The sequence below is a fragment of the Asparagus officinalis genome, chromosome 3 (genome assembly GCF_001876935.1).
Source record: "Asparagus officinalis chromosome 3, Aspof.V1, whole genome shotgun sequence".
NCBI classification, from domain to species: Eukaryota; Viridiplantae; Streptophyta; class Magnoliopsida; order Asparagales; family Asparagaceae; genus Asparagus; species Asparagus officinalis.
Window position 1 is genome coordinate 34697690 of NC_033796.1, and position 18245 is coordinate 34715934.

Sequence of the window (18245 nt, forward strand, 5' to 3'; positions counted from 1 at the left end):
CAGCTGGCTCGTGTGAGATCATAAGCCATGGGTTGGGTTAAGCGTCTTTCTCGATGCGTACTTGCGTAGGCGGATAAAATACAATAATAATATCAGCTTTCCCCGCCTTTAAAAATTCTTTTAAGTTAAAAGGATACCTAAAAGATAGCAATGATAAATTAATCTCTACACGTTATAGTTATAGATAAGTTTGTTAGTTTAAAATTGTTTGTATAAGTTTTATTTGATATATGGATTAACTAACTCATCTACAAGATATGCAATTCAAAAGAATCAACGATCTTTCAACCATGAAAGCACATTGATGCTGCTATGGATATTGATAAAAAGAATATTTGTTTATACTAAGAAAACTTAACTAAAAGATATCAATAGTGAATTAATTTGCGCATGTCATGGTTACATAGCACGGTGCGTGGGATAAGTTTGTTTTGAAAATTGAAATTGTCTATAGATTTTAGCTACATATGATATGGATAAACTTATCTACAAGGTTTGCACTTTGATCTAGACCATATGATCAAGTATCTGTCAATTACAATCTTGCATAGGTTATGGATATTTTAAAGTTCAGTGATAATATATGCATACGCAACTATTTAGGTATGTACGGTATATCAAATATGAATATTAAGCATCCTATTGAACATCATTACGGATAGCAAAATTGACCCACACGATCCCACATCATTAGATTGAGGAAAGTCGCAACAAATAATGATTTAACTATTTTGGTTTAAAATTTTGATGTACGCCTAAAAGATAGCAATGATAAATTAAATTGTACACCTTATAGAGAAGCTGTTAGGTTGAAGTTGGTTGTATAAGCTCTACTTGATATATGGATGAACTCGACTATAAGGTTTACAATTCAAACTGGACTATACAATCGACGATATTTCAATCATATCAAAACACATTGATGCTAGCATGGATATAGATAAAAGAATATTTTATTGTTTTTTTTTTAACGCTATGATTATCAACTATTAGTCTTTTAAGTAAAAAAATTTGTTTAACCAAAGAGAGTTTAACTGAAAGATATCAATATAATAAATTTTTTTGTGCATGTTATAGTTACACAACGCAATGCAGAGGTCCATAGAATAAGTTTGTTAGTTTTGAAAATTGAAATTGTCTACATGTTTTAGCTTCAAGACATGGATGAACGTCTTTTCTGCAAAATTCGCACTTTAATCTAAACCATACAAGCAAGGATCTATCTTGCATAGTTCAATGGCATTTAATAGAGATACAAATATATAAAGACATTGGGTGATAATATATGCATACACAACCATATAGGCATAAACATCAGCTAGTCATGAACACCGTGCAAAACACGACATATCTTTTTTCCCTGCTACAGTAATCCCTTTTTTTAAATCCTGCAGCCTGCTATAGTTTAATATACTACAGTATTCTCGTGTGCTACAGTGGATTTTTCCAAAACCTTTCTAGTTTCATGTTGCTACAGTGATACTGCTACAGTAAATATTAGTGTTTACCGTAGCATGAATAGTGAATCTTGGGTTTTCCCATTTGTATAGAGGAGCAGATATGAATATAGAGTATTCCTAATGAACACCAATAAGGATAGGATAACCATGTCCATTCAATAGCCAAAAAAATATTTTGACTTTTGTTTGTTGGAAATTTGATGTAAAAAGACGATGAAAGAAAAATTTGACTTGTATTCCTCTCAAAATCAATTACAATTTGGATTCCGATTACAAAAGAGAGGAGAATGAATTCGATTCTCCCCTTTGTTTAATTCTGGGTTCTTCACGGTGGCGATGAGATGCCTCCCTCGAATGCTCGCGTCGAGTTTGCTTCTCGTTGACGATCCGAACGTCTTGATTCACTGGAACGATGTCATCTCCTCACGATTTGACGCTGTGGAGAACTTGCGTGGCATGTTTTGAAATAACTCTTGACGAGTTGATAACTCTGAACGAGTTTTAGAAGAACTTGCAGAGCAAGTTTTGAACTCTGATCGAGTTGATAACTCTGAACGAGTTTTAGAAGAACTTGCAGAGCAAGTTTTGAACTCTGATCGAGTTGATAACTCTGAACGAGTTTGAACTCTTGAAAAAGAGTTGATTTGAACCGAAAGTTCAGTTAATAAGCCAAGGAAGAAGCTCCTGTTGCTGGTCTCCAAAACTCCTTGTTGCTGCAGAACGCGGCAAGATGCTCGATCAAGGATCCCCAAAAAGTCATCTCCCCCCTCCCAAAAAAAAAAGAGGATCCGAACTCAGTTGAGTTTTGAGGTATTTATAGGGGGTTAAGGGTATAACCGCCCCCTTAAATATCTCCTTAATGAGGGTTTAATGGGGTCTAACTGCTCCCCATAAATCTCTCCATGATAGGGTAGTGATCCCCTAAAATCTTGGGGAGAAAACGGTTCTGGAACCGTTCAAATCGTGCTTGAACGAGTTAAACGCTGAAAACAGCGTTCTGGGCTCGAACTGTGCGTTTCTGGACCTGAAACGCACAGTTGAGGTTGAAAAACGCACAGCTGGGGCTGAAAACGCACAGCTGGAGCTGAAAAACGCACAGCTGGGCTGAAAACGCACAGTTGAGGCTGAAAACGCACAGCTGAGGCTGTTTTAAAGATTAACTCTGCGTTTCTAGATTAAAAACGCAGAGTTGAGCCTGTTTAAAGGCTGAAAACGCACAGTTGTGCTGTTTTAGCGATTAACTCTGCGTTTTGATGTTGAAAACGCAGAATTGAGCATGTGCGCTTTGGAAAACGCACAGTTGTGCTATTTTAGAGATTAACTCTGCGTTTAGATGTTGAAAACGCAGAGTTGAGCCTGTTAACGGCTGAAAACGCACAGTTGTGCTATTTTAGAGATTAACTCTGCGTTTTGATGTTGAAAACGCAGAGTTGAGCATGTGCGCTTTGACTCTGTAATGCAGAGGCGAACCTTAGGCGGGCTTGGCGGGCTTCAGGCTAAGTCCAATGTTCTGATGAAGTCCAGTCTTGCAGACGGTCTTCAGAACATTACTTGCTACGAAGAACAGGTCATAACTTTCAAACCGTACGTCGGAATTGGACGAATTACATATGAAAATCGGCTATCTCGACGAGACGGGGCCATCCGAACCTAGCCGAAGGCTTCGGTTCGCTTCCTCCGTTTTGCCAAATTCCTTACGGTTTGAGAGATATCTGCATTTTAATATGAAGAGACCGTCAATTTGTAGTCTCTTTTGCTAGAGCTTTGCACAGATCGTCCTCTTGTAATCTTCGTCTTGGCTCCTTGAAAATATGAGAGTCGTCAGGTTGTAACTCCCGATGTTGATTGTGAATGCTGTTGAATTGGGGCCTTCATTAGTTGTTGTGAAGGTCGTCAGATTGTAACCTTCTACGTGAAAGTCCTCAAATTGTAGCCTTCTGGAAGTCGTCAGATTATAACTTCCATCATCGGTGTTTGATGAGGGATTAACTATCTATTGTGATTTTTAGACAGCCTACAGAACCCCCTCCAAAGTTTTCGAAAGTTCGCGGTTGACTGGGACGAATTTTCGGAATACTTTGGATCTCAACTCTGATCTTGGAGCTGTTGATTCCTTGTCACAAAGGAGTTGTTCTCTGCACTCGCTTCGAAAGCAGCTTGGTTGAACGGATTTTCCATGCAGGACCTGTGTGAAGGTATGTGCCATAATCCTGCTTCTGGAATGTGGGGGTGGACCCTGCATTTTGAACTTGAGATGCGGGTTTCACCGTTGCATGTTGAATTTGGAACACAGGTGTGACCTCGGCGTTTGGTTTTTTGCATCGCGGGTCAACATTTTGACTTAAGACATGGAAGTGGCTTCCGTGCATTTTTGACTAAGTCTTTGAGACTTGTCTTTGGCGCATCTGTTTTAAGTCTCGACTCACATCTATTAAGCTGATGGGCCTGCAAATGTGCGTAGGATTTTTGGCAAACCCTCAGCCATCAACGGATTTGATAAGCCTTTACCGATTACCGTTTGAGTCGGGCTAGCATGTGAATTATCTAGGTCCGTTCCACATGTAACGTTGTGCTAAGAGAATGAACTCTCTTAGTCTTGATGCTATGATTTTGAATACATAGACTTTGTCATTTTGACGGGAAAAGACTAACCGGCAACGCGTGTTAGGCGTAGACTTATCTCTATTTAGGGATCAAGATAAAGTCCCCCATGCGTGTGAGGCATGGATTTTGATGTCCTTTTCACGGTAAAAGACTAACCGGCAACGCGTGTTAGGCGTAGACTTATCTCTATTTAGGGATCAAGATAAAGTCCCCCATGCGTGTGAGGCATGGATTTTGATGTCCTTTTCACGGTAAAAGACTAACCGGCAACGTGTGTTAGACATTGACTTATCCCTACTTAGGATTCAGGATAAAATTCCCCATGCGTGTAAGGCATGGATTTTGGCGTTATTAATAACGACCTGCTACGATATTGAATACGTAGGCTTTGCTATTATTGCGGGAATAGGCTACCCGGCAGCATGTGTTAGATGCAGACTTATCTCTAATTAGGGATCGAGATAAAGTCCCCCATGCGTGAAGGCATGGATTTTTGGTGTCATTTCTTTCTGTGTAGCTTGAAACACCGAAAGAATTAACAAGTTCATTGGGGGGTTGACTGTTAGAGGTGTTATGTTAACATAACAGTATTTTATGGACCTATCGCTCTATTGAAGAGAGTCGATAAGTGGATTTTGTCAGAGGTGTAGTGTTAACGTGACAAGAAAGATATTGCTATGGAAGCAATTTTGAGAACTTATCGCTCTATTGGAAAGAGTCGATAAGTTGATTTTTGTCAGATTGAAGAGAGTCGATAAGTGGATTTTGTCAGAGGTGTAGTGTTAACGTGACAGGATTTGTGTTGCAATTGGAGCAACTTTGGGGACTTATCATCCTATTGACGAGGATTGATAAGTGGGTTTTGTCAGAGGTGTAGTATTAACGTGACAGGATTTGTGTTGCAATTGGAGCAACTTTGGGGACTTATCATCCTATTGACGAGGATTGATAAGTGGGTTTTGTCAGAGGTGTATTGTTAACGTGACAAGAATTTGGAGTGATGCAAACTGAATGCATACTCTGTGGGGATGATGATCGTCAGAAGGGTAATGTTAACTCGACGATGTGAAAGATTCGTTACTCTTAATCCAGTGGATTCCAAGTAACCAACCCCCAGTCTTGATGAAGACTTAGCAGGGGAATAAAAAAGAGGTAGACAAGGCACATCACCTAGTGGGGCACTATCCATAAAGTCGGAATAGAATCACATCACCAGGTAGGCCATTATCTGATGAGTTTGACTATCAGAGGTAACTGTTAACATGATAGTTGTTGGACCCGCCATCCTACTGAAGAGGATTAGCTTCAGTGGCCGTAGTATCTTCCCCTTCTGACTGAGGTGATTGGACTTGGTCCGATTGCTCCGGAGAAGGTTGGGCTTGGTCCGATTGCTCAGGTTGATCCTGCCTACTTTGTTCTTCAGCTCTGATCCTGGCAATAATTTTTTGAGCCTGCTCGCCTTGAGAGATTAGTTGTCTCCAAGAACGGCATTCTGCAACTCCTATTCGGGCTAGGAGGTCGGTTTGCAAGTTGTGTCGACAGGTCTCTACTAAGGTAGATTGTGTCATACCTGACGAACACCGGAGAGCCATGGATCGGAACCTTTTGACATAGGCTTTGACGGACTCCCTCTTCTTCTGCTTAGTAGCAAGAAGGGTATGGATGGAGACTTCTGTATCCTCTTCAAAGAATCTTGACAGGAAGAGTCTCTCTAGATCCGCCCACTTTTGGATACAGCCCGCAGGCAGTTTCCTGAACCATTCAAAGGCAATTCCCTTGAGGGTGCCAATGAACAATCGAGCCAGTATGGCATCGTTCGATATTATATTTCCAGTCTGTGACTTGAAATGATAAATATGTTGGTTCGGTGATCCCGTGCCGTCAAAAGTTTGTAGCGTCGGGACCTCGAACTTTGGAGGATAAGGGGCTGCATCCCATTCGGCAGGATAGGGTCTGATAACTCCCTCATCTTGGAGCTCGCTTCTATTAGCAATGGCTTTGAGGCGGGTTTCCAATTCTTCCATTTTGGCAGACTGAAGATTCTGCTCATTCTCGGTCTCTCTTCCTTCATCAGAGGAATATTCCAGGCTGTGGGCTTCTTGGTCAGAAGCCGCATCATCAACCACTTTTCCCTTCCCTTTGCTTGCGTGAGGTCGGGATGAAGACGCTTTTCCTCTCCGGGAAGATTCTTGCCTAAGCGGCGAATCTGTCTCTTGAGATTTGGCCTTGTCTGCGACGATTTGAGTCAACATGGCCATGAGTTCATTGATGGCCTCCTGCTGAGATTTGAGCATGGCTTCCTGTTCATCAAGTCTCTTTGAAAGGTCTTCCGAATGTTCTGCCATGTGGACGAAGCTCTCATGCCCAACGAAAGAGCTTGATGATTGGGACTCCGCAATGGCTGAGTGTTCGTCATCGGAATTAGTTTCTCTGGCCAAACTCCGATAGTTGACAGGGGGAATGGCTCCTGTTCGCGTCCGAGTGCGTTAGTAGACTCCTTCAAACTCGTTAACGATTTCTCTGACGCTTGGAGAATGATCTGTCTCTGACTCGTCAGAACTAAGGGTTGATGATCTCCCTCTACCAACCATGTTAGAAGTGACTCCAAGGTATTCAACCTCTAAAGTCTTCTTCCTGTGATGATGCCGTCGATTATTGAGCAAAACGACATTCGTCGGTCGGTTGAACATCGACAGCAATTCCCGCAAGTCAGAGACTTGGGATGAACCTCTCACAGAGCGTGAGGGTAGAGATGGAACCCCCTGTCCATTAAAGGATGAGACTGGCTCCTGGTGAACATGGATCTTGAGTCCACGTTGATCTTTTTGAACACGACAAATCTCATCGTGTTCTGAAGAAGAAACACGAGGGTCGTGTTCTGTTTTACTAACGCTAGACCGAAGTCTGCGTTTTGTTGATGAAACGCACCTTTGCCGGTTGCGTTTTTGTTGGTTAACGCAGTTTGTAAGTCTGCGTTTTGGATCTTGAACGCACTCCTGAGAGTTGCGTTTTGGTTCTGAAACGCACTCCTGAGAGTTGCATTCCGCCAAATCAACGCAGTTTTGAAGGCTGCGTTTTGATTGCACAACGCACCACTGAGGGCTGCGTTTGGCATAAACTGAGCCCACTCCTTTAGAGGTAGGGCTGCTCGAGTAATCTCGGCGACTAAAGGAGAGGGTTTCCTTTGGCATAGGAGCAACCTTTGGAGCTTTAGTCTCCTTGGCACCTCTCACAGAGCGTGAGGGTAGAGATGGAACCCCCTGTCCGTTAAAGGATGGGACTGGTTCTTGGTAAACATGAATTTTAAATCCATGTTGATCATTTTGAACACGACGAATCACATCGTGTTCCAAAGAAGGAACACGAGGGTCGTGTTTAGCTTGATTAACGCAAGACCAAAGTCTGCGTTTTGCTAGTGAAACGCAGTCCTGCGATCTGCGTTCGGATTCAGAAACGCACTCCTGAGAGTTGCGTTCAGTTTGTGAAACGCACTCCTGAGAGTTGCGTTTTGGTTCTGGGACGCACTCTTGAGAGTTGCGTTCAGCCAGATCAACGCAGGTTTGATGTCTGCGTTTAAATTTTGGAACGCACTCCTGAGAGTTGCGTTTAGCTTGGCTTATGCAGAGCTCATGTTGAGGCTCGCAAACGCGGAGTTCGCGTTGATTGGAGGATCGGCTTTTTTGACGTTGTGCCGAAATCGAGTCTTCTCCTTTAGAGAGGGGACTGTATGAACAGTGCAACCCCCATGGGAGATAGTCTTTAGATGAGTTGGCTACAACTGGAGCTTTAGTCTCCTCGGAAACTTTGTGGATCTTGCGCATAGCCTTGGGGCTAAAGGATCCAGAGGAGAGGGCCTTCTCAAACTTGGCTTGATCGAACTCAATGATCAGAGTTTCAACGGTCGTTCCAATGAGATGAACGTCGGATTGCGCCACCACTTCTTCGTCAGAAAAGTTGTTCCCCAGCGGAGTCGCCATCTTTTGTTTGTTGGAAATTTAAAGTAAAAAGACAATGAAAGAAAAATTGACTTGTATTCCTCTCAAAATCAATTACAATTTGGATTCCGATTACAAAAGAGAGGAGAATGAATTTGATTCTCCCCTTTGTTTAATTCTGGGTTCTTCACGGTGGCGATGAGATGCCTCCCTCGAATGCTCGCGTCGAGTTTGCTTCTCGTTGACGATCCGAACGTCTTGATTCACTGGAACGATGTCTTCTCCTCACGATTTGACGCTGTGGAGAACTTGCGTAGCAAGTTTTGAAATAACTCTTGACGAGTTGATAACTCTGAACGAGTTTTAGAAGAACTTGCAGAGCAAGTTTTGAACTCTGATCGAGTTGATAACTCTGACGAGTTTTAGAAGAACTTGCAGAGCAAGTTTTGAACTCTGATCGAGTTGATAACTCTGAACGAGTTTGAACTCTTGAAAAAGAGTTGATTTGAACCGAAAGTTCGGTTAATAAGCCAAGGAAGAAGCTCCTGTTGCTGGTCTCCAAAACTCCTTGTTGCTGCAGAACGCGGCAAGATGCTCGATCAAGGATCCCCAAAAAGTCAGCTCCCCCCCTCCAAAAAAGAGGATCCGAACTCAGTTGAGTTTTGAGGTATTTATAGGGGGTTAAGGGTATAACCGCCCCCTTAAATATCTCCTTAATGAGGGTTTAATGGGGTCTAACTGCTCCCCATAAATCTCTCCATGATAGGGTAGTGATCCCCTAAAATCTTGGGGAGAAAACGGTTCTGGAACCGTTCAAATCGTGCTTGAACGAGTTAAACGCTGAAAACAGCGTTCTGGGCTCGAACTGTGCGTTTCTGGACCTGAAACGCACAGTTGAGGTTGAAAAACGCACAGCTGGGGCTGAAAACGCACAGCTGGAGCTGAAAAACGCACAGCTGGGCTGAAAACGCACAGTTGAGGCTGAAAACGCACAGCTGAGGCTGAAAACGCACAGCTGGGCCTGTAAACGCACAGTTGGCCTGTTTCAGGCTAAAAACGCACAGTTGAGCCCATAAACGCACAGTTGAGCCGTAAACGCACAGTTGGCCTGTAAACGCACAGTTGGCCTGTAAACGCACAGTTGGCCTGTTTCAGGCTAAAAACGCACAGTTGAGCCCATAAACGCACAGTTGAGCCGTAAACGCACAGTTGGCCTGTAAACGCACAGTTGGCCTGTTTCAGGCTAAAAACGCACAGTTGAGCCCATAAACGCACAGTTGGCCTGTAAACGCACAGTTGGCCTGTTTCAGGCTAAAAACGCACAGTTGAGCCCATAAACGCACAATTGGCCTGTAAACGCACAGTTGGCCTGTTTAAAGGCTGAAAACGCACAGTTGTGCTGTTTTAAAGATTAACTCTGCGTTTCTAGATTGAAAACGCAGAGTTGAGCCTGTTTAAAGGCTGAAAACGCACAGTTGTGCTGTTTTAGCGATTAACTCTGCGTTTTGATGTTGAAAACGCAGAGTTGAGCATGTGCGCTTTGACTCTGTAATGCAGAGGCGAACCTTAGGCGGGCTTGGCGGGCTTCAGGCTAAGTCCAATGTTCTGTTGCAGACGGACCTCAGAACATAATTTGCTGCGAAGAACAGGTCATAACTTTCAAACCGTAAGTCGGAATTAGACGAATTATATATGAAAATCGGCTATCTCGACGAGACGGGGCCATCCGAACCTAGCCGAAGGCTTCGGTTCGCTTCCTCCGTTTTGCCAAATTCCTTACGGTTTGAGAGATATCTGCATTTTAATATGAAGAGACCGTCAATTTATAGTCTCTTTTGCTAGAGCTTTGCACAGATCGTCCTCTTGTAATCTTCGTCTTGGCTCCTTGAAAATATGAGAGTCGTCAGGTTGTAACTCCCGATGTTGATTGTGAATGCTGTTGAATTGGGGCCTTCATTAGTTGTTGTGAAGGTCGTCAGATTGTAACCTTCTACGTGAAAGTCCTCAAATTGTAGCCTTCTGGAAGTCGTCAGATTATAACTTCCATCATCGGTGTTTGATGAGGGATTAACTATCTATTGTGATTTTTAGACAGCCTACAACTTTGCATCAATAATTCATTAGATATATGGTGATGAAATGCACCGGACACAGTTTTTATGATTTATGAGAGCCTGCAGCTCGTGGCTCACAAGCATGCAAGCTAGTATTGACTCGAACTGATTTGTGAAAATATTTTTTGGGGACGTGGCCCGGTGAACTAATCCATAAAATAAGTTGCGCTACAAATTACTCTTGTTGGTATTATGGAAGGACAGCCATACGAAGAAAGCTGTTTTAATGGTGTTTATTCGTCAACAATTACAATTCATCTTCAAGAGCTATGCATCTTGTGCAATAGAATAATTCAATTCAGATGCAATATTCAAGTGGCTATAGATGTACCTCCATGGTTTCATCATATTGGGGATTACTTAGACTTGAAACCATCAAGATTAAACTCAATGAATATTTTTAGATGTTACTATGAACCATGACGATAAACTACATTCTGTGTCGCTATCTTATTGGCCCAACACCCTTTGCTGGCCCATTTTCTAAAAAGCCAGTGCCCCACACCTTTGTTCTTTCACATCTCCCATCCCTATAGGTCTGCTCCCACCTTTCCGTCATACCCTAGCCCATCTCTCTTCTCGGCTGTCCCCTTGATAAAATGACAGAGAGAGTTGAGAGAGAGAAGGAAGACGGGGAGTGAAGAGAACCCGAGCTTTTGTGCTCCTCTGCTTTGTGCGATCCCTTCACCCTTTGTGAGCGAAACAAGAAGAAGAACAGTGGCTAGCTTCCTCTTGTCCTGATGGTGCACAAGAAGAAGAACAGTGACTGGTGGAGCAGGTGACCTGAGCCAAACAATGACGACCTCAAAAACTCTACATTCTGCTTGTATCAAAGAATGCTTTCGAGCGTTTCTACTTTGTGGACGCAAAACGCATGGACTTAGATTTGGATCGCACGTAATTAAGGATAAAAGTTAAGCCCTACGACCCCGTTTGGCAAAGGGTTAAGGAAGAGAGATTAAGGAGAAGTGTTAACTTAGTTAATCCATCGTGAATGGTTAAAAATATTCTAATTCCGTTTGGATTCGATAGTTAAGACAAGGGGTTAAGTTTTTTATATTTGGCAAATGAAGAAGGGCTAAGGAGATTAATCTCATTATTTTTTTAAAAAAATACCACTTTCACCCTTACTTGAAATTTATAAATAATTGCCTCGTTAAAATAAAAGGAGCTTGAATTTATGTAAAGTTGACTATAAAAAAATTACAATTTGGTATTATTCAATAAATGATTGTTCAGAAGGCAAATAAAAATAAATAATCATTTTTGCGTTATTTCAAAAGCTAAAGAGAGATAATGAGCTAACAAAATATTATATGAGCTAACAAAATATTAACGTAGTTGTGCATGCCTATGATTATATTTGTCTTTAGTATCTCAATAGGCTCTGGTGGTCCCATTTGTTGGAAGCTTTGTTCATGAAAATGCAATTTTGCCTTTGTGAATAGTCCCACATTGGAAAATAATATGAATAGTAAATGGTATTTAATGGTTCTCTCCTTATTGGGCTTTGAATAGTGTTTTGGGTTTTGTGGGCTTTGCATTTCTACCACACACGCGCGTGCGCGCACGCATGCCACGCCACGCCCGCACGCCCCGCCGCAGCCGCACACGCACACCTTTTTACTTCTCAAGCTTTTATTTTTGCACGTTTTACACGTTTTGTAACGGCTACATGCGGGTAACGAAAGCAAAACTTGTGTGTAACGGTCCCTTGGATTCAGCGGGGGTTACACCTCTCATCACGTATAAAACCAGGCTTGGAGCTCATTCAGAATCACACCAACGAAGAGGAAAACTTCTAAACTCTCTTCTCTTCTCTACTCTCATACCTCCAAGAAATTTCGGCTACATATTTATATTTCTATTTGCTGGGCAACCGTTTTCGTCTGAGCATAAGCTTTGTGACTCACGCCGGAGTGCAGAGGTCGGCCGATTCCGGGGGTTTTACCGCTAGGGGAGAGAGGACAAATTGCGCCAGGACGATAGGCGGGTCCTTAATCTTCTAGGACAGTGATATTACGACTGCTCCCAATCAGGCCTGAATTTTCTAACACTTTAATTAGTTTTTATAATTTTATATCCCTGTTTTGACAGCATTCTAGAAAATTAAGTTATATTCTTGCTGCTAAGTTAATTAGTTAAAAAATAAATAAATAAATAAATAAATTTACTGTTCATTAGGATTACTATTCACCCGAATATTCATATATTTAATTACTTGTTGTATTAGTTAATTGTTTTAATTTGTGGCATCTAAATTAGTTTAAAAAAATTATATATATAATTTCTTTGCTTCTTCTGTGCACAATTTCAGTATCTGTCATAAACAAAAAATCTTTAAGTGAACTGGTTCAAGTTTTTTTGGATTAGTTGGTGTCTAAGGAAAGGTTTAAGGGTTGCGTAAAGCGCTCTGCAAGAAACAAGGTACTTAATAGATCTTTGATCAACCTCTAGTACTATCCTTACCTGGCCAAACTACCCGAGTAAAACTTTAATCTTTTCACTTTCAGAGTTTTTGATTTAAAGCAGGTTTAATTAAGTTTCTGATCTAGTAATATTGACAAAATCCTTTTTTATATCAGATTACATCTACCTAGACTAGTAAACTCAAATTTAGGATTCTTAGTGCACTTGCGGACAACCTTTATGACATATATTATGAGTTCAAAAGTGCAAAAGAACTATGGAATGCTCTTGAAGCAGAATATGGCTATGATGATGCCGGAATTCTGCGTTTCACCTCCTCCTCCTTCAATAAGTTCATGATGGTTGATGACAAGCCCATTAATGAACAAATTCATGAATTCCTAGATTTCCTCCGTCATCTCCAATCAAAAGGAAACACTTTTACTGATGATTATAAAGTTTCCTGTTTGATTGATAAACTTCCTCCCTCCTGGTCTAGATTTGCTGGAGATCTCCGACACAAGCAATGAGATCTAACCTTAACTGAAGCCCTCAAGGCTATTCGTATTGAAGACCAGCATAGGCAAAATTCCAATACCAAGAATGAAACAAAAGCTAAAGTAAACTTGGTAGAGGATAAGCCTAAATCTAAGAATTTCAAACCCAAAGGGAAGAAATTCAAGAAAAATCAACAATCTTTCAACAAATCTTCCTTCAAACCAAATCCCAATTCTTTCAGCCATAAGTTTGATGAGAAGTTCTGCTTTGTCTGTGGTAGAACCAACCACATGGCTCACAACTGTTTCTTTCGGAAGAAGGAACCAGCCAAACCTGCCCAACTCTGCGTTTCAGATTTACAACGTATCGCGGCCTGTACGTTCAGCCACCCAACATAGGCCTAACTCTGCGTTTTTAGTCTAAAACGCAGAGTTCGGGCCCAGAACGCCATTTTCGGCGTTTGACTCGTTCAAACACGAATCGAATAGTTCCAAGAACCGTTTTCCCCCCATGATTTGAGGGATTTCCGCCCCACTTAGGAGCAGATTAAGGGGGTAGTTACAACCCTTAATCCCCTATAAATACCAGAAACTCAATTGAGTTAAAGGATCAGTTTTTACATCAAAAACAGATCGCAAAAGGAGAGATCGGCAACCTCTTGAGCAGATCATCTTCGGATCTTGGGGATTTCTCGGACCTGGAGATCAGAAAAGGGGGGTCTTCGCTCAATCTCTGGAGCATTCCTTGGAGCTTTCATCCCTGGCTTATTAACCGATTTTCGGTTCAAATCAACTCTGTTACAGAGTTTAAACTCATTCTGAGTTTCTAAACTCGATCTGAGTTATCAACTCGTCCAGAGTTTCAAACTTGCTTTGCAAGTCCTCCACAATGTCAAATCGTGAGGAGAAGACCACGTTCCAGTGAATCAAGACGTTCGGATCGTCAACGGAGAGCAAACTCGACGCGAGCATTCGAGGGAGGCACTCCATCGCTACCGTGAAGAACCCAGTTTTAAACAAATGAGAGAATCAAATTCATTCTCCTCTCTTTTGTAATCAGGAAATCCAAATTGTAATTGATTTTGAGAGAATACAAGTCAATTTTCTTTCATTGTCTTTTTACTACAAATTTTCCACCAAATAAAAGATGGTGACTCCGCTGGGGACTAGCTTCTCTGATGAAGAAGTGGTGGCGCAATCCGACGTCAACCTCGCTGGAACAACGGTCGAAACTCTCGTGGTAGAGTTTGATCAAGCTAAGTTTGAGAAGGCTCTCTCCTCCGGATCCCTTAGCCCCAAGGCTATGCGCAAGATCCACAAAGTTTCCGAGGAGACTAAAGCTCCAGTTGTGGCCAACTCATCTAAAGACTATCTCCCATGGGGGTTGCACTGTTCATACAGTCCCCTCTCTAAAGGAGAAGACTCGACTTCGGCACAACTCCAAAAAAGCCGATCCTCCAATCAACGCGAACTCCGCGTTTGCGAGCCTCAACATGAGCTCTACATAATCCAAGCTAAACGCAACCCTTAGGTGTGCGTTTCCCAGATAGAACGCAGCCTTCAGAGGCGCATTCCAACATCAAAACGCAGACCTCAAAACTGCGTTGATCTGGCTGAACGCAACTCTCAAGAGTGCGTCCCAGAACCAAAACGTGGCCTTCAGAGGTGCGTTCTAACATCAAAACGCAGAGCTCAAAACTGCGTTGATCTGGCTGAACGCAACTCTCAGGAGTGCGTCCCAGAACCAAAACGCAACTCTCAGGAGTGCGTTCCAACATTTAAACGCAGACATCAAACCTGTGTTGATCTGGCTGAACGCAACTCTCATGAGTGCGTCCCGGAACCAAAACGCAACTCTCAGGAGTGCGTTTCACAAACTGAACGCAACTCTCAGGAGTGCGTTTTAGAATCTGAACACAGATCGCAGGACTGCGTTTCACTAGCAAAACGCAGACTTTGGTCTTGCGTTAATCAAGCTAAACACGACCCTCGTGTTCCTTCTTTGGAACATGATGTGATTCGTCGTGTTCAAAATGATCAATATGGATTTAAAATTCATGTTTGCCAAGAAACAGTCCCATCCTTTAACGGACAATGGGTTTCATCTTTACCCTCACGCTCTGTGAGAGGTTCATCCCAAGTCTCTGACTTGCGGGAATGGCTGTCGATGTTCAACCGACCGACAAACGTCGTTTTGCTCAATAATCGACGACATTCTCACAGGAAGAAGACTTTAGAGGATGAATACATTGGAGTCACTTCTAACATGGTTGGCAGAGGAAGATCATCAAACCTTAGTTCTGACGAGCCAGAGACAGATCGTTCTCCAAGCGTCAGAGAAATCACTAACGAGTTTGAAGGAATCTACCAACGTACTCGGACTCGAACAGGAGCCATTCCTCCTATCAACTATCGGAGTTTAACCAGAGGAACTAATTCCGATGACGAACACTCAGCCATTGCGGAGTCCCAATCATCAAGCTCTTTCGTTGGGCATAAGTGCTTCGCCCACATAGCAGAACATTCTGAAGATCTTTCAAAGAGGGTTGATGAGCAGGAGGCCATGCTCAAATCACAGCAGAAGATCCTCGATGAACTCCTGGCCCTGTTGACTCAAATCGTCGCAGACAAGGCTAAATCTCAGAAGACAGATTCGCCACCTAGACAACAATCTTCCTGGAGAGGAAAAGCGTCTTCACCCCGACCTCACACAAGCAAAGGGAAGGAAAAAGTAGTTGATGATGCGGCTTCTGGTCAAGAAGCCCACAACCTGGAATCTTTCTCTGATGAAGGAAGAGAGACGGAGAATGAGTAAAATCTCCAATCTTCCAAAATGGAAGAATTGGAAGCCCGCCTCAATGTCATTGCCAACAGAAGCGAGCTCCAAGACGAGGGAGTTGTCAGACCCTATCCTACCGAATGGGATGCTGCCTCTTATCCTCCAAAGTTTGAAGTCCCGACGCTACAAACTTTTGACGGTACGGGATCACCGAACCAACATATCTATCATTTCAAGTCACAGACTGGAAATGTGATATCAAACAATGCTATACTGGCTCGATTGTTCATTGGCACCCTCAAGGGAGTTGCCTTTGAATGGTTCAGGAAACTGCCTGCCGGATGTATCCAAAAGTGGGCAGATCTAGAGAGACTATTCCTGTCAAGATTCTTTGAAGAGGATACAGAAGTCTCCATCCATACCCTTCTCGCCACTAAGCAGAAGAAGAGGGAGTCCGTCAAAGCCTTCGTCAAAAGGTTTCGAAACATGGCTCTGCGATGTTCGACGGGTATGACACAGTCTACTCTAGTGAAGACCCGTCGACACAATTTGCAAACCGACCTCCTAGGCCGAATGGGAGTTGCAGAATGCCGTTCCTGGAGATAACTAATCTCTCAAGGTGAACAGGCTCAAAAGATTATTGCCAGGATCAGAGCTGAAGAACAAAGTAGGCAGGATCAACCTGAGCAATTGGACCCAGCCCAATCTTCTCAGTCAGAAGGGGATACTACGACCACTGAAGTTAATCCTCTTCAGTAGGATAGCGGGTCCAACAACTATCACGTTAACAGTTACCTCTGATAGTCAAACTCATTAGATAGTGGCCCACTAGGCGATGTACCATGTCTATCCTTTTTCCCCATGCACTTATTCAAGACTGGGGGTTGGTTTATTTGTACTTCATTGGATTATAAATAATAAATTTTTTGAGTTGTCATGTTTAATAGAATACCTCTGTCAACCATGAAGTCTACCAAAACTATCACGTTAATGATCACCTCTGATTGTCCATTTCCTCCAAATTCCCCCACCAATCTTCTTTAATAGAATGGCAGGTCCACAAAACTATCACGTTAACAGTTACCTCTGATAGTCAAACACATCAGATAATGGCCTACCAGGTGATGTGCCTCTATTCTGACTTAATGGATAGTGCCCCACTAGGCGATGTGCCTTGTCTATCTCTTTTTATGCCCCTGCTAAGTCTTAATCAAGACTGGGGGTTGGTTACTTGGAATCCACTGGATTAAGAGCAACGAATCTTTCACATCGTCGAGTTAACATTACACTTCTGACGATCATCACCCCCTCGGAGTATGTTCAGTTTGCATCACTCCCAATTTGTCACGTTAACAATACACCTCTGACAATCAACTTATCAATCATCTTCAATAGGATGATAGGTCCTCAAAATTGCTCAAATCACAATCTTCCCCAGCAAGACTCTAATTCCTAAAATCTTGTGCAAGTCACAAGTATAAATTCCTGTCACGTTAATATCACACCTCTGACAACCAATCAACTTATCAATCCTCTTCAATAGGATGATAAGTCCATAAAGTTGCTCCAATCGCAACACAAATCCTGTCATGTTAACACTAAACCTCTGACAAAATCAACTTATCAATCCTCTTCAATAGGATGATAAGTCCACAAAGTTGCTCCAATCGCAACACATATCCTGTCACGTTAACACTATACCTCTGACAAACCCACTTATCAATCCTCTTTAATAGGATGATAAGTCCACAAAGTTGCTCCGATCGCAACAAATTCCTGTCATGTTAATGTCACACCTCTGACAAAATCTACTTATCGACTCTCTTCAATAGAGCGATAGGTCCACAAACCAGTCAAGTTAACATCATACCTCTGACGACCAAACCAACTTATCGACTCTCTTCAATAGAGCGATAGGTCCATAAAATACTGTTAGGTTAACATCACACTTCTAACAGCCAAACCCCAGTGAACTTGTTAATCCTTTTTCAACAAGAATAGCAAGTTTTTATTATAAAATCTCCAGTGGATTAAAGATTTTCTGAAATTATCCTAGTGATAACCAAGAAAATTTATGAATTTCACTCTAAGTAAAAATTTATGCCAAGTTAATACTACACCTCTGGCGCTTCCAACTTTCTTTCAGTGTTTCAAGTAACACAGGAAGAAACAACACCAAAAATCCATGCCTTCATACATGGGGAATTTTATTCCGAATCCTAAGTAGGGATAAGTCTACGCCTAACACGCGTTGCCGGTTAGTCTTTGCCGTGAAAAGGTCAAAAGCCCATGTATTCAACATCGTGGCAGGTCGTTATTAATAACGCCAAAATCTATACCTCACATGCATGGGGGACTTTATCTCGATCCCTAATTAGAGATAAGTCTACGTCTAACACGCGTTGTCGGTTAGTCTTTGCCGTAAAAAGGTCAAAAGCCCACATATT

The 18245-nt window shown here is 42.3% G+C and overlaps 1 protein-coding gene across 1 annotated transcript in view; it reads left to right on the forward strand.

Moving 5' to 3' along the window:
- LOC109834937 (protein saal1) overlaps positions 28-18245 on the forward strand; it is a 65215-nt gene continuing 46997 nt past the window's right edge. Inside the window, exon 1 of the mRNA XM_020402949.1 lies at positions 28-57. Coding sequence (XP_020258538.1) covers positions 28-57 — 30 coding nt within the window. The remainder of the gene's footprint in view (positions 58-18245) is intronic.